Source organism: Gymnogyps californianus, chromosome 8 (genome assembly GCF_018139145.2).
Source record: "Gymnogyps californianus isolate 813 chromosome 8, ASM1813914v2, whole genome shotgun sequence".
NCBI lineage: Eukaryota > Metazoa > Chordata > Aves > Accipitriformes > Cathartidae > Gymnogyps > Gymnogyps californianus.
In genome coordinates, this window is record NC_059478.1 from 12,116,873 (window position 1) to 12,132,831 (window position 15,959).

The 15,959-nt window shown below is 40.3% G+C and overlaps 2 protein-coding genes across 3 annotated transcripts in view; one reads left to right on the forward strand and one right to left on the reverse strand.

Annotated features, from left to right (window-relative positions):
* The window catches only part of DDX59 (DEAD-box helicase 59), a 29,552-nt gene extending 21,615 nt beyond the window's left edge, over nucleotides 1-7,937 (reverse strand). Inside the window, exon 1 of the mRNA XM_050900652.1 lies at nucleotides 7,921-7,937. The gene's annotated coding sequence lies outside the window, so the exon portion shown is untranslated. The remainder of the gene's footprint in view (nucleotides 1-7,920) is intronic.
* A 799-nt stretch (nucleotides 7,938-8,736) lies between these two features.
* CAMSAP2 (calmodulin regulated spectrin associated protein family member 2) overlaps nucleotides 8,737-15,959 on the forward strand; it is a 98,037-nt gene continuing 90,814 nt past the window's right edge. For both annotated transcript variants that reach the window (XM_050900545.1, XM_050900544.1), the window contains exon 1: nucleotides 8,737-9,028. In XM_050900545.1, the coding sequence (XP_050756502.1) occupies nucleotides 8,890-9,028 (139 nt within the window). In that variant the 5' untranslated portion in view covers nucleotides 8,737-8,889. The remainder of the gene's footprint in view (nucleotides 9,029-15,959) is intronic.

A 15,959-nucleotide genomic window follows, 5' to 3' on the forward strand; every position in this document is an offset into this window, starting at 1 on the left:
ACATGCTGGGTATATAAGGACTTTACCCTTCTTGAGGAGTTTCTATGAACTGGAGTAAGTCATCGTACTCAGATTCTCATTCTGCTCAGCTCCAGAGTAAACTAAAGCTGTAGGGGAACAGCTCCCCTTGACATTACTGATGCAAATACTTGAAAAATAGAGCACTACTGCACTATACAACCTGAACAAAGAAAAAACATGGCTAGCCAGACAAGAGACAAGTAAGAACAAAGAGCTCCTGCCAGATCAGTGGAACTTGGAGCAAAAAGGCAAGGTAGTGAAAAGGCTTCTGCATTACTGACACTGTCTGCTCTGCAAGAAGCCACAAAGGTAGTCAGTGGTTACAAGAGGGTGTTGGCCCTGGGAAGCATGACATGTCTTCCTTTAATGATTAAAGAGCCAGCAGAAGCACAGACACAGAGCATCTCCATGCAGATGGTTCTTAATCTTCTGTTGATACACAGGAAACCTGCTCTCTAGCAGCAGCGAGGATATTTCTGTGGGACTGGGCTCTCTTAAATAATGAAATCAGAGCAATATAATAATATCAAAGCCTTTTTTGTTACTGCTTGCCTAGTCTTACAATATCTAAAACTTTATCATTCTGACTCTGAACTAAAATGGTTCATCACTTTGTTCTGCATTTCTACCGTGATATCCTGGCCTCTGAGTAGAACTTCTATGACCTACTACAACATAAATAGCATTTATAATTCTTATTTTTTCATCTGTTGCTGCTGAAGTATCCCACCTCCAGTTCATCTCTTTACTCAAAGAAGTCAAACAGTACTCCTAATTATACCAGTACAATGCCACTTAAGACCTTGGTGGTAAAAGAGAATAAAACACAGCACTGTGCTCTCTACCTTGGATACACTTTCTTACTGAGCCAGTTTTTGCTTCCGCATCTCTTCTGGTGGCCATGACTTCCTGCTTTTCCCACTTCTGAAAGAGCATACTACCAGCTGGGACAGAGACTCTCAAGCACCCAATTTCAACAGTTACCCTACACATAGCAAAATACTCACTCAACCAAACAAGCTGGACCTATATCAACACGGGTTCATTGCAATGGAATCTGTTCTGTTACCCTACATTCTCCCATCAGGCAATTGCTTCCTTTCTGTTAAGAACAAATAGAAAAGGAGGAAAGAGCTTGACACAAACAGAGAAGACTTGCCAGACCAAAGGGAAACTGATAGGTATATACCCCAGCAAGTCCCCATTCTTGTACAAAATCTCCAGGAGTTACTTTTGTTGTTTCATATAATGATCGCCTTGATTCAACACAGTGCCTACTAGCACACTCTTCCCCAGGCTGATTCTTCCCTCATTTAGTAAATTATCATCTGTAAGGACTGTACTGTGGCTGTTAAGACAAACCTCAGATTATGGGGGATTATGAAGCACTGTGCAAAAGCGGGAGTCCCAGGTGTACTTTGCCTGTCTCAGACTGCTTCCAGGGCAGCAGCCATCACAACTAGGACTCAAACATTCCCTGAACAACAAGTTTCAGCCTGCTTGCCCCCTTCCTTCATCCATATTCAACTACACTGGCTAATACAAAGAGAGGGCTCTGTTTCTGACACCTGTGATGATGATGGACATTTCTATTCTTTGTGCCAACAAGTAGAACCATGACTGCTCCCTGCCCAGGTCAGACAGCCGAGATAACACCCTATGCTTTAATTGAGCCATGTATACCATATAGCAAGAATACCATATGAGGACAGAATAACCAGAGAGATGTATAAACCTTTTGTAGGTAATTTCTCTTTTGAGACTTTCTAGAAGAAAGGATTCATCCAGGTTTTTTTCTTCAAACACAAATATTCTGCATGACACCCTTAATCCAGAAACACAATTATATACACACTTAAATTTAATCATGTCTGTAGCACCAGTGATTTCAAAGGGGAACTACACATAGGATTAACCTAAAGCTTAAAAAATCCTTGTTGGAGCCAAGTTTTTGTTGCTAAATATATATATATACATTTAATTTAAGGCAACTATTAAAATAATTGTTGCTCTTCCATGTTTCTAATATATATTGAAATAAGGGAGTATTTAAATCAAATTGTTCTACATGAGGCTTAGACATCCTATACATTTTTGTATATTGAAAATGTTTTCAAATGAACCATAAGGCATACATCATGTAAAGCTACAGTGAAAAATTGGGTGATGATGTTTCAAAGAAGATATATAGAAAAAAACCCCTTCCTTGGGTACTCTCCTATGCTATTCCCTTGCTTTCCTCTCCTCATCCATCTTCACTACCACCCTTTCCAAAAAATAATTCTGCTGTGGTTAAATGACACCAGAATTTTACTGTTCTAACAGAGCATTCTCTCCTATTTACTGCTGGTCTCATTCAGACACACATGGGCTTCAGTGGAAACTGAAAGCAGGGCCAAAAGATGGGAAACTGAAGTCTATTCATGCTCTGCTAATAAATCATGTACATGGTCAAAACAAATGAGCTTTTATGAACATTCAGATCTTTCTTCACATGTAGAAGCAGAAGGAAAAAAAGTCAGCCAGTCACTTCAATGGAGTATAGTTCAACAGGAAAAAGTGCACAATTTAGTATTCACTGTCATTCAGACATAGTGAAATAGTCTTGCTAACTGATTTAAACTTCTTATACCTGAATGCACAATTTGAAAACTCGAGTCATGCCCATCTTCCTCTGAACTGGAGTGCAAATAAAGCATTATCTAACAGCTACCATAATGGTAATAACATTGCATTTTATTTTTGTACAAAGTGGTTTTTTGAATGTAAATTTCCCACCATACATTTATTTTACAGTGCAGCTAAACTAGCTCTAGTATTTAAAGGTTATATTCATAAAATCATGCTTAGGATTTTCCTTAGAAAACATGTCAGGCACTAGGTGGCCATAAAAGAAATAGTACACAGATTTCACTTAATGAAAGAGGGTAGGATCTATTCCATATGTTTTAAAGTTTATAATAAAAAATATCAGTTATAGCAGGGTATTCGTTCTCTTCACAGACAACCTGGCAACGGTGGAATGTCAAGAAGGAGAAAGCACTGGAATTAGGCAGTATTGCACAGCACATCTGGGAAGAAAAGTCATCTAAAACCCCCTAGCACAAGTGCAGTTCAGGAGACGGGCAGAACACGAAAGCAGCCAGTGTGAAAACCAGATTAAAAAATTAAAAAGAAATTAAAAAAAATCTCAGAAAAGAAGACACCAAAGTAACCAGAGAAAAAGACAAACCAACCAACCAGCCATGAGTATCACGGGAGATGAGAGGTTTTGCCTCTCACAGACCACAGGAAAGGGACAGATCTGTGGCCTGGTTGGTGACCCAGCGGAACTGGGAGGGGAAGATGTAGATTTTTTTTTTTCCCCCCCTTCACGGAGCTACATTAGGTCAAAGCCAAGTTCAGGAAATGAAGCCAGCAGCATCCAAGTATTAAGAGAAGTGACTGTTAAGTACCACATTTGATTCTCATTGAGCAGATTTCAGTAGTGAATGAGCTAAAGTAGCTATTACTCCACCTTTTTCCTTTTTTAATTTTTAACCATATCAAAAATCATAGACAATCCAAGTAAAATGTCATACAAAGCTTTACTTTCCCTTTGACTCATGACTCTAGTAGACTGTTTTCTTCCCTTTTAAATGCCTCAGCACTTTCTGATTACAAATTAATAGCAGAATTTGAAAGACAATAATTATGTAACTGTTCTTGTACTTTTGTATCAATCTGAAACAGGAAGAACATACTCCCCTCCAAAATCATGCTCTGAGAAAACTCGTAGCTTGCAGAAACTACATACATGCATTTCAGTAATAATGCCAAAGAAGTTTAATTATTCAGACAATCACTCACTTGATAATACCTATTTTAAAATGTAACTTCTTAACTCTTACAGTTTTACTGGTTTTACCATTAGTTATAAAGAAGTATATTTAATAAAATATCATAAGTTTAAGAGGCTGGAATATCAGTAATTCCATTTCACAAGTCATCCTTAGGCTGCAATAACCTTACAGAATCATTTATAGATTACCTGTTCAACCTCACATACCCAACACAAAACCTGCTGAAGTCAACAAGCACGTTTCTTAAGGATCACATTGGGACATGACTGGTTCTTGGTCTGCATATTGACATTCTGACAGCACCACACCAAGTTGTGCATGCTGCCTCTTTGCCAGAGGTTACAGGCCACAGGGTGCACCCCCTCCCCTCAGCCACTACCAGTTCTATCATGACTGATATCCTCTAAGCTAAGGCAAACAGATGGGATCATCTTGAATAGGCATATTTGATAGCAGCAATTAAAGATAGTATCTCCATGGTGTTATTCCTAGCCTTTTTCCAACATCAAGACTGAAGCCTTACGTGGCAGAATAGTTGCTGTGAACTGCTGTGTTTGTGGATTTGCCCTAATATACCAGCTAATCTGAAATGGGAATGTGTTTACTACCCTTTGTAGGTAGCCTGATAAACTGTTCACTAGTGCTGAGTCTGGCTACAGACAGTGCCACAGCAAAAACAGTAATGGTATTGCTAGTTTAAAACATTTTACTTTATCATCAAGGATTGTGAAGGAAGAAATTACGTATGAAATCTTATTCCAGCTTGAACACTCTCTGTAATCTAGTGCTAGCATGAATTTAGTCTAAGTGCATCTACTCTATACCTAGCCTCTTCAGAAGCCAAGTGAATCTTAAAACAAGTGAAAAAACAGAGGTATAAAACTGTTAGTCAAGGCTCATTCCACTATCTCCCAAGGTTAAGACTATTAGCAACAACTATCATCCACAACATTATTCATAGCTTCATGGTCATATTTGTTCCTGTTGCCTGACACTGACTACAGGCTTGGTACACCCACTGTGTAAATGGCTAGACACATGACAGTGAAGAATCAGGCCTATGATGTAATTACAGGATAAAACTAGTCAAATGGGTTTCTAATTTGGGGTAGATGGAGGGAAGGGAAAGGAAGGGAGAAAGAAGGTTAAAAAAACCCCAAACCTATCTGTGAGCTGCTTGTTTTAATCCTTAATACTTTGTCTTTCCGCTTGGAATGAACTTTAAAGTATAAATACTTTGCTGCAGAAAGATTGTGTACAGAAGAGATTATCACTATTCAAAATATTTTAAGATGGATAAACAAGAGCAGAGCAGAAGGGGATGACTCCTTACTCAGTTTTTCTGTTTACCTACTCTGAACAATTAGAGCAAATTTTAATCATTTTCCATGTTGACTGTTGATATCTTTAACAATGCAATAAGCAAGATCCCATTTTGGCACGTCTGCAGAAGAACTGGCACAAGAACTCCAGCAACTGGTGGTGATGTCTTCTTATTTACTTACACATATTAGATTTTATATTCATGCATTCACTTCTAAGAGCACCGAGCAAATTAAAAAACACTTTGATTGCAGTTACCACAACACAGCTTTTTTAGATTTTGTTCTGTGACTCGGAACAGGTTTCATCAGCACAAAGACTGCACCCACAAAAATTTCTACATTTTAAATTACACTAGTAGCAATGTTTATATATGTACCTATCCATAATTGTATCTATTGCCCTTTTTGAGATGCATTCTCTAAAACAATATTCACTTTTTTTTTTTAAAGTAAGAAGGGACTCACGATTGCAAGAATTTTGGAAGATCAGACCACATTTTTATTTGCTTCAGGTAAGTGTCACTAGTCTCAGTGTATAGTACAGTACATATGTATATGTGATGCTTTGCAAGTGCATAGGAACAGATGATAAATATAGGAGTACATTAAATATAACTGATGACTCCTTACTTGGATTATAGCACATCTGTAAGAAAGCTGTTTCTGAAAGTTTAATATTATTTTATAGGGACTAGGTTGTAATCTTTTGACCGCTCAAAGTGGATCCTATATCCATCATACCTAAATAATGGCCTTATAGTTTTCCTAAACATGTTTTCCTGTAGGTTGATCTAATTTTCAGGTATTTTCTTAGTCATACAAGAAATAAATGAGTTGGGATTTGGGACATATATATTTTTTCTAGCTCTAATCATTTGAGGTTTTAAAGCTTATGAATCCCAGGTGTTCGTTGTTAAATATACAGGAAGAATTAAACTAGTTTTCTAGTGGCAATGAAAAAAAAATTAGTTAAAATAATGTTAAGTGTGTAAAATAACTTATTTCCAAACTATATATAAAAAAATAAATCAGGAAAATGTACAAATACAGGTTTTACTTTAGTTGTTGAAAACTAAGCATATACTCTTCCTGAATAGAGAACATTTTCCCAAGTCACACCTGTATGTTAATTTGGTATTATTCCTATTTCTGCTGTAGAGGATCTGGGAATTTCAGTCATAAGTGTGCTAAAGCAAGGATTTCTAAACTTTCCTCCTCCCCTCCCTTCTGCTGAATACTGCCAACAGCAGCTCCTAGTTTTGTAGCTAGCTATGTACCACTTATGAGTGGTATGCACGACAGTTTGGGAATCCCATCCCAGAGAGCATATGGGGAGATAGTCAGCAATAATCTCTCCAAATGTTGACCTCCACAACCCTTTCATTTACTCATTACGAGTAAATATAGATTCATGTCTGTAAAACTGTAAAGTACACTATGGCCTCGTAATCATATTTGTGTCATTGTACACATGAAGTGCTAGAAGCATACATAGCCATGTAACAATGGAAAATCTCTGTCCAGATCAATTCACAGTCCACTTTAAACACAAAGAAATAACAATGTGGATAAAATATTATTTGAAACCTTACAGTGTCATGCTAAGACTGTGTCTAATATTCTTTTCCAGACTCAGTGGAGCTAAAAAAAAAAAAAAACCCAAACCAACCCACTTCAGACTGCCATCCTCCACTGCAACACTTTGGGAAGACACTCATTAAACTACCATGGGGTGGGGGGGGAGGAAGGCAGGTTAGCTAATAATTACTCTAAGTCAGGAGTGGTCCTTTAGTGACCCAAGAAAGCTCAGCCAGATAAAAAACTAACTACAAAAAGAAACTATTAATTTTTGGCCAGATCACCTTCTTGACCTAGCTCACCACACAGCTGCTAGAGCACCCAGGCTGGCAGGGAAAGAGGGCACACTTCTACATTACGCCAACCTAATAACTATTTGTTGCCAAAAAGCACAAATTTACTACCCCCCTGGCGCTGCTGGTCACCCAATTACACAGTGCCCATGCAAAGGAGAGGCAGGGCCTTCCTGTCAGCAGCGGCCGGTCACCAGCACAGCTCGGTCACCAACGCAGCCACACCCTCAGACCCGCACTTCAAAGCTAACTCATCCAATTCTGTTTGAATGCAAGTCATTAATCACCTAGTTACTAGTTCCTACTGTGACTAATACTTCTTTCCACACAGGCCACTGTTAAAGTGATTTTATACATTTCCAAAAACAGCCCAGGTACTTGTAAGCGAGACAGCAAATGGTCTCTAGGGCAAATTGTTACCGCTGCCTGTTATTACAGTTATTACGTGAACAGGCCCTGAACCATTTTAAGACTCTGTCATTTTTCCACCAGAGTATTCCAGAAGTTATATAAAGACGCAATTTAAAATAGGAGGGACAAATACACACGAGAGAGATGAGAAGCCCGCCTCCTCGGCAGCGCTCGCTGCTCTAATCAGCGCGGCCCCGGCCCACCGGGCTCCCCTGCAGCGAGGCGGCCGCCGGCACCTCAGCTCCCGCTTACACACGAGGCACGTTGTAGCCTCAGCGCTGGGGCTGGTCCCGACCTTCCCAGACGACGCCGCAGAAGGCCAACGGCTGCGCGGGGGAAGGCCCGTCCGGACCCGCTGTGGAAAGCAGCGACGCCGGCAGCGGGCGGGCCCCGCGACCGAGGGACACCGCCCTTTTCCCCACAGCCGGGCACCGCCAGGCGCCCCCTTACCGGCGGGAAACACTCCACCCCTCTCTCCCACTGCCGCTGGATTAAGGCTAGGCTCAGCCTGCCCGAGCTCGCTCGGCCCCCCGCACCCGAAGCGAGAGCCACCCCGACCGACCCCGCCTGAGGCGAGGGCCCGGCGCGGCGCCAAGAAGCGCGCTGTGAGGAGGGGGCAGCCACGTGACCGCGCGGCGGCGGAGGGCGGCGCGGCGCGGCCCGGCCCGGCCCGGCCCGCCCCTCCCTCTCGCGCTCGCCGCCCCGCCCGAGCGGGGAGGCGGTGGCGGCCGTGGCGTTAGCGCATGCGCAGCCGCGTTTCGCCGATCCAGTGCGGCAGCCGCGGGTGGAAAACCGCAGCGGCAGCTGGTGAGGGGAGCCGGGAGCGGGTCGCCTTGCTGAGGGGCGGCTGGGGCAGCGCCCGGGCGCGGGGCAGCGGCGCGGTAGCTGGCACCGCTCCTGGCTTGCTGCAGGCCGCCGCTGAGGCAGGGCGGCGTGGCGGGCTGCGCGGCGTTTTGGGGCTGGTCCCCGGCGTTTTGACATCTCGGCGCCTCCGCCGGGGCCGGGAAGGGCCGCGTCCCGGCCCGCTGCGACTGCGGGGGCCTTGCCGGCGGCTCCCGCCCCGGGCCGGGGGGCTGGCGGCCGCGGCGGCCTGGGACGTCCAGCCCTGGCCGGAGGGTCTCCCCAGGGAAAAGAGGGCTGGGGCTGCCGGGGGCCGTTTTTCGGAGGGGGGGGGGCGGCGGCGTGAGAATTGAGACAAAGAGCGAGGAGGAGGAGGAGGAGGAAGAAGAGGACACTCGGGCTCTGCCACATTCCTGTGCAGAGGAAGGCGGGAGGCGGCGTTAGCCCTTTACGGACAGCTGGGTTCAGCGCTGCCCTCAGCTGCTGTCGGCGTATTCACAGACGTCTCTCCCGGCCGCGGGAGGAGGAGGAGGAGGAAGAACCATGTAAGTTCCGAATTGCGAGGGGTCCTGTGAGAAGATGGGGGATGCCGCAGACGCCAAGGACATGAGGAAGACTTTCATTGTTCCTGCCATCAAACCCTTTGACCATTATGACTTCTCCCGAGCGAAAATCGCCTGTAATCTTGCCTGGCTGGTGGCCAAAGCCTTTGGGACAGGTAGGTGGCGTCTTCTTCTTCCCTTTCTTTGATGCTGGTTCCTGCTTGGTTGCTTCGCTCCTGAGGACGTGCGAGCCCTTCCCTGAGGAGCTGGGAAGCAGGGGTAGGAGGTGCGTAGGAAATGGTTTTGGTCCGTTCCCTGACACCTTGTGGGGTTTTCTAATTTTCTTTTGTTTTTCTTTAATTACCTGTGATCTTTTTGGAGTAGTACCGCTGTTTCCATTAGCGAGTAATTTTTGTGTATTGGAGCTAGTACTGTTTTATTTGAGGAATCGAACTCTGTAAATGGTGTTTTATTTATTCCCTGAGTCACACTTCTAGAATGCGAAAAAACACCAGCAATCCATGTTTGTCTGATTTTTCTAAAATTTTCCTAACATTATTTAAGAGCTGAATTGGGGGCTAGCAATGGAAATGGATGTGCACTGTTAGTTTTGACATGTGTGACAGTAGCCTGTAGCCATTTGAGTGGTTAAGCAGTAAGAAGGGTTTCAGGAAAAAGAGCGTTTAATGCCAGGTTTTGGCCTGCACAATACAGAAGGCTCTCCTTGTCTGTAAGCGTAAATGGAATTGATTGTAATGCCTCTGAAAGGCATTATTGCTCTGTCTTTGAAAACCTGGGCCTTGAGGAATACCAGACCTATTATTCTATGCCTGAAATATTGCTGGGCCTTGAGGAATACCAGAGGTCTTCTGAGGGAAGCATTTTGAAAATTTACCAAGTCGATTTTTTTTTTTATATAGCAGTAGTGTATTAATCACTTAATTTTCTGTGGATTAAAAATAGCATTTTTCTTTGAAAAGTGAGTTAGATATTAACAGTCAATATTTTTACCTGTATTCTTTGTAGAATAACAGGAAAAGGTTCCTGCTTCTGGAATTCTGCACCTTTTGCATTTAGGGCCAGAGGATTGTTATATATTTGAACAGGGTTAAAGGTGTACCTTTCTGATGCCCCTGGGAACTGATGATATTTGACGTGGTACTTCCAAAAAGCCACTTTCAAAGTGAACCTAGTGAAATTTCTCTAAGGTCAGCAGCTACTGAAATAAAGTGCATGTTCATCACTTCAGAAAGAAAAAAGATCACAATACTGTTTCCATATAAAGATTTGTCAATAAACTGTGTTTACTTTCCTTTGTGAAATCTGGACAAGTATATAATATTTTTATGTATGGCTTTATTAGCTATGCAGACATGAGAGGTAAAATCGTAGTAGTGAAAATTCTTGGAAGTACTTGATTCAACATTTTCAGAAATCATTATCTTTTTAGGTACCTTGGTTCTATAGGCTCTACTCGTGGAATTCTGGGTGTACAGTGTTTGTGTGATTATATAAGCCAGCATTCTAACCTGAAAACCTTTTTCTACTGGAGTTTGACAAATTCTCAGCTTGTGGTTGAAATGTCTTGGTTTATATTGGTTGAGTTTCTATTGTATGTGTAAAGCAACTTGCAGGATACTTTTCTGTTACTTTCTATAGAAAGTGTGATCCAAAACAAATTCCTTTACTCTTTCTCTTCATTACTGTGGTTGTTCTGAGATGCACAAATGAAACCTGATTAGAGGAGATAATAGCTCCAGCTGCCCTCTAAATACTGCCGTAATGTAATAGTAGGAAGAGAGATAAACATACACAATTGTAGTGTTTCTGATCTCACAGTTCTTCCCCTAGGTTAATATCACTAGTAGCCTCAAAGAAGAGTTTGTGGCTGAAGTAGGGACAAACAGTATACAGGACTTGCATGTCTGCAACACAAATGCTTCTTTTTTTACTTGGAGCAAAACAGAAGAACTGGCCTTCACCTTTTCCAAGAAGGAAGGAAGTCTGGGCTTGTTAAATTATTTTAGTTCTTTGGAGTAGATCACAACCTCAGTCATATCTTCTACCTATTGCTATATACATTTATACAAAGGAAATACAAAGGATGGTTAGTGTGTTTATGGATGCCACATTTTATTTCTTTTTTTATCCCTGAAATGTTGGAATTCCTTAAGTGGGCAGAGGAACTGAAGGATTTTTCCCCACCCTCTCTGAAATAAATTAATGCCATTCATTTTGATTAATGAAAAGCGTAAGTTGTTGCAATCATGTATCCATTGAAGAAATATAAATCTTTATATGTCAAATGGGCACATCTTTCAGTGGACATATTTCACATTCTTAAAAGCATATTTTAATACAATCAAAATCATGGATACAGCCTGGCTAGGTGTTGTGAAGAGAATTCTCTCTTGGAAAAAGACTTTGAAATAGGTACCATTCATTAACATTTAGTAGTGACTTTTGGTGTTTGATGATTGATATCTGTGTCCAAAAACTGAGAGACCAATTGTATATTGTTCTTGTCCTCTGTGAAGCTGCAAGAATACGGTTTGGCCCACAACACAGGCAAGTCAAAGTAAGTTGTCTTATTAGTAAGGTGTCTTATGAGAGTAAGAGTATACTGACAGTCATGTTGAAGGCATCTTGTATGAAGAATTTTTTAAGAAATGCTAATTGAAGACAACATTCATATTTCAGTGTTGAGGGAGCATAGGTGCCTTGATGTTTTGCTGCAAGAAAATGTATCAGTGTTAGCACAGGTCAGGTTAAATGTTTTGTAATAACCAAATGATTTAAGTGATACAACTTACAGTAACTGAAAGGGGGAAAAATTAACAAAGTGTGAAGTATGAAAGTGAGAACATTTGACCTTAGAAATTAAATCTGCAAACACTAAATTTCAGCATTAACTCCCAATGCTGGGAGTTAACCATAGTTTCAGTATAGAAAAACTGCTTTCCAGAGAAGTGGCTGAACTGTATTGATACTATATGCTTCGACTTAAAAATGTAAGGAGACCTACTTCATAGGAATAATTTAAAAAAGGTCTTGATGTTGTGTTACTCTGTGTCCTTTTTATTTCTAAAACAACAGGAGTGGATTTCATTATTTTGGAGTGTGAAGTCTTTGTCTTCTCACTCTACTATAGTCATAGAAAATGCGGCTGGAAAATTTGTTATCCATCCGCCATCCTAAAGACAGGCTGAGCTAAATATACATCGTTCCTGCCAGATGTTTGTTTAGCCTGTTTTTTGAAAATCTGTAATTATAGAGATTCCACGGTATGTCTGCTAGTCAATTTGAATCCTTATTTATCTCTAGATGTTAGAACAGCATAATAATCTTGATGTCTTTTGCTACACTGTAAACCCATTACTTATCCTATACCTGGTGTATGTGAGAATGGTGAGCGCCTTACCTCTTTATAACACCTTCCATGTAATAAAAACAGTGTCTCCCCTCTGTTCTACTGTTTATACCAAACAGACTTTTTTCAACTTCATTTTTGTAAGTCAAGCTTTTTTGGACTCTGTTTTAGTTTTGGGGGTTTGTTTTTTGTTATTTTTTCTGTGGTCAGTTTTGTATGAATTGTGTACTTAAATCTAGATCTAATGGTCCAGCTAAACCCTTACCAGTACAGGGTAGATTTGAAAAATTACTTCATCTTTCCAACCTATAATACTCTCATTTATTCACTAGAATATGATGTTTATCATTTTTGCATCAGCCTAGAATTGTTGACTCATTCAGTCTGTGATTCACTGTAGCTCCATATCTTTCTCTGCAGAACTGCTGCCTACTCAGTTGTTCCCATCTTGTAATTGTACAGTTGTAGGTTCCTGCTTTGCAGCTATACTTATATAACTGCATCCTATTTTCAAACCACTTCTTCCACTTATCAAAGTCATCTTGAATTATAATTTTGTTATCCAAAATGCTTTCAATCCCTTTGTAGCTTGGAATTGCTTCTCTAGAACCTCAGCTAGTATGAATGAAAATACTAATCCTTGAACCTTGAAGTACACGTTCTGCCCATTTGATAGGGGACCTCCAAGTACTCTTGGAAAACTGTTTTTCAGACAGCTTTGCATCTAATTTTCAGTTACTAAGTTAAGACTATCTCTGACATGTATGTTTCTCAGAAAATTATGGGAACAATTTTAAAGTAAAGTTAAATCTGTTGCTGTTCTACTATCCATACAATGTATTATCCTGCTACAGTAATAAATTTCACTGGTTTAGCATGAGGTTTTCTTGACAGGAATAAACTAAAGACTAAATAAAAGCTGCACAAGTCTGAGTGCTTGCCCTAAACATTGTTGTGAGTGTTTTCTGCAGTCAAAATAAAATAGTCCATCCACCTTTTAACATTAAATTTATCCTTTATAGGTGTCTGAAGCAATAGATTACAAATTGCATCATCTGCAACTAAACATTACCCAAGAAACTTAAAGATAGCTTTCTCCTAATGATTAATATTTTCAGAATTCATTTGCAGCTACTTACTGCTGTTTGCAGATATTGCCAATAGAACCATGAAGGGAGGAAATGAACATTGTGTATCTGACAGAAACAAGTTTTAACTAAATACTCTCATCTGTTATGTTGGGTGTTGCAGGCCAGAACATCTTTTAATCTTTTCCTAGCAGATCTAATTTCTTTACTTTTACTCAGTATGGCAGCTAGCAAAAACTTGCACAAGAGTTTGGAGTATAAAAGCAAATGTTTGAGATTCTTGTGAGGAAAACTTTTTTTAATAGATTCCTTTCCATCACCTCTCTAAAACAGTTGCTGACAAATTGATACTTTGGTCAATCCTACTAAAATCAGTTGATTGGACTAATCATCTACTGAGATGGTCTACTTAAGTTGATTGTATCACTCCTTTCTGTAGAACACATTTAAAACATGGTTTGGCTGCAGATCACTTTTTTAAAGTAAATAAATAAAATTGTATGAGCTTCTGGATCTATTAGGTTTGGCAGAGTCATCTGAGGTTGTAGACTGTGCGTGTACAAAAATATGGGAAGGTGAATTAGTAAGTTAAGAGTTGTCAGGATTCTTACTACATGATAGACCTCAGGTGGGGTAGTTTATAATCTGTTCTTTCAGTGACTTCATGTCTTTGAGCCTATTCTGAGCCTATTTGTCTTTACAACTGAAGTGCCTGTCTGCAGAATGTAATAGATCTGACAAAGAGACTGTAGCCAAATACTCACCTATGTCAGGTGATGAGATGAAATATGTTTCTTCTCCCTATACCTGGTTTCTCTCTTATATTTTTTTACTATCATTGCAGTTACTACTGCAGATTTATTTTAACTTCCTCCCCCCATGATTTAGGGTAATCTGTTGGGTTACTTCAGTGACTCCATGTTTAAAGGTGGCTCTCGTTCGAACTTGAAGAGTATTTATATGCTGTTAATCAGGAACTTATCACCTTTCTGATATGAGATGTTATGTAATTTCATTTCTATAGCTAGCTGGTGGATTTTAATGAACAAAACAGGATATAATTCCACTCCTGAAATTAATAACTTTTCACTACTTGCTTTGATAAACCCAGGGCTCTGAATGAATATTTTTGCTGACCATTCTGGAAAATGGGGCTGGGTGTGAAAAACCTTCAAGACTTTGCAAGAAAAATAGAGTGAGTTCTCCCCCCCCGCCTTTTTTTCCCCTTGGACAATACATTATTACTGGATCAGGTGGTAGTAGTAAACGTTTTGAAATCTATTTGCCTAATGTAAGAGTCGTGTAGTTCTAGCTGTTTCCTATGTGTTTTCTTTTTTCAATTAGAAGCAATCTTAAACTAAGAGAACCTGTAAGCCAGACACCAAAGCAGATGTGTCAGCTCATGTCTATCTAGTTATGGCTGGCAAAAAGCTTTCTTTGGTTTGATATAGTCTTATAATAGTTCAAGAAATAAGTGTTTTTCTCTAAATTTCTGAAACAATCTTTTGCCCTATTCCATAGGCTATTTAAATCATATCTTGACTGTAACAGTCACCAGGGTGCCAGCTGAGTGAGATGGAATTATAACTGTAGTATTATCTTTATATTTCTCATATCTTACCTTTCCCAAAAATAAGTTCTGAAGGCATTCATGCTAATAAGAATTGATCCCTTTATTGCCAGGGTTAATTCTAAGTCATTCTTTTGTTTATCAAAAAAACCCTGAATCAATATGCAGGTTTTAGTAAAGTAGATGTTAAACTTCCCCATTTTAATAGGAAATGCCTCTACCAGAGAAATTCTGTATGCTTTGTGAGTAGTGCTTCCTGTTGTGCTCCTGAAGACAGAATATTGGACGAGCTAGACAATTAGTGTGACCCAGTAGAGCGTTTCTTATGTGATCCTCAGTGCTCAAAAAATAACTGAAGTCTGGGTGGGCTATGAAGGCAGAGCCTGTGCATGTTTTTTCCTTGGATTTTTTGGGGGTTTGGGTTTTTTTGGTGGTGGTGGTATTTTGTTTTGTTGTTGTTTTTTTTTTTTTTTAATAAGGAATCCCTTAAGTGCAGAACTGCTGTCAAAGCAGTGGATAGTGGTCTATTTTTGTGGTATCTAGAGGCAGGAGGGTAGAATCTGGTTATTCGTAGTACTTCTGTGATGGTAAAGCCAAGAATCTCTCAAGTTCAGTTTGTTAGGTGGACAAAGTTAAGAATTGTGATACTGAAATTAAGTCTGCAATGAATTTATAGAGGTTGGCCTTTTAGATACTTGCCCTTAGGCAGAAGTACGCCTACTGCCTGCTAGCCAAGAACAATGTAAGTGGCAGACTGATTCAACAAATCAAAAAGTAAAAATTCTTTTTTAATATCAACTGTTTCATTTTGTTTTCTGCTTCCTGATTAAAAGTCAGGAATGTTTCATGATTTTTCTTTTTTTCAGTAGCATCAGTTTGATCCACAGATTACTAACCTGCTGTAAATCTTAAAACTGGAGTACTCATCAGAGCCCTTGAAGGTGTCTCCAAAATAAAACACCAAATTGAAATGTCTCTCTCTTCTACTGAGGCAGCTACAAAAATTCATCAAAAGCAAAATAATATAAATGATGCTTATCTGACCTCCTTCTCAGTCCTTGGACTCCTGACTTCCATGC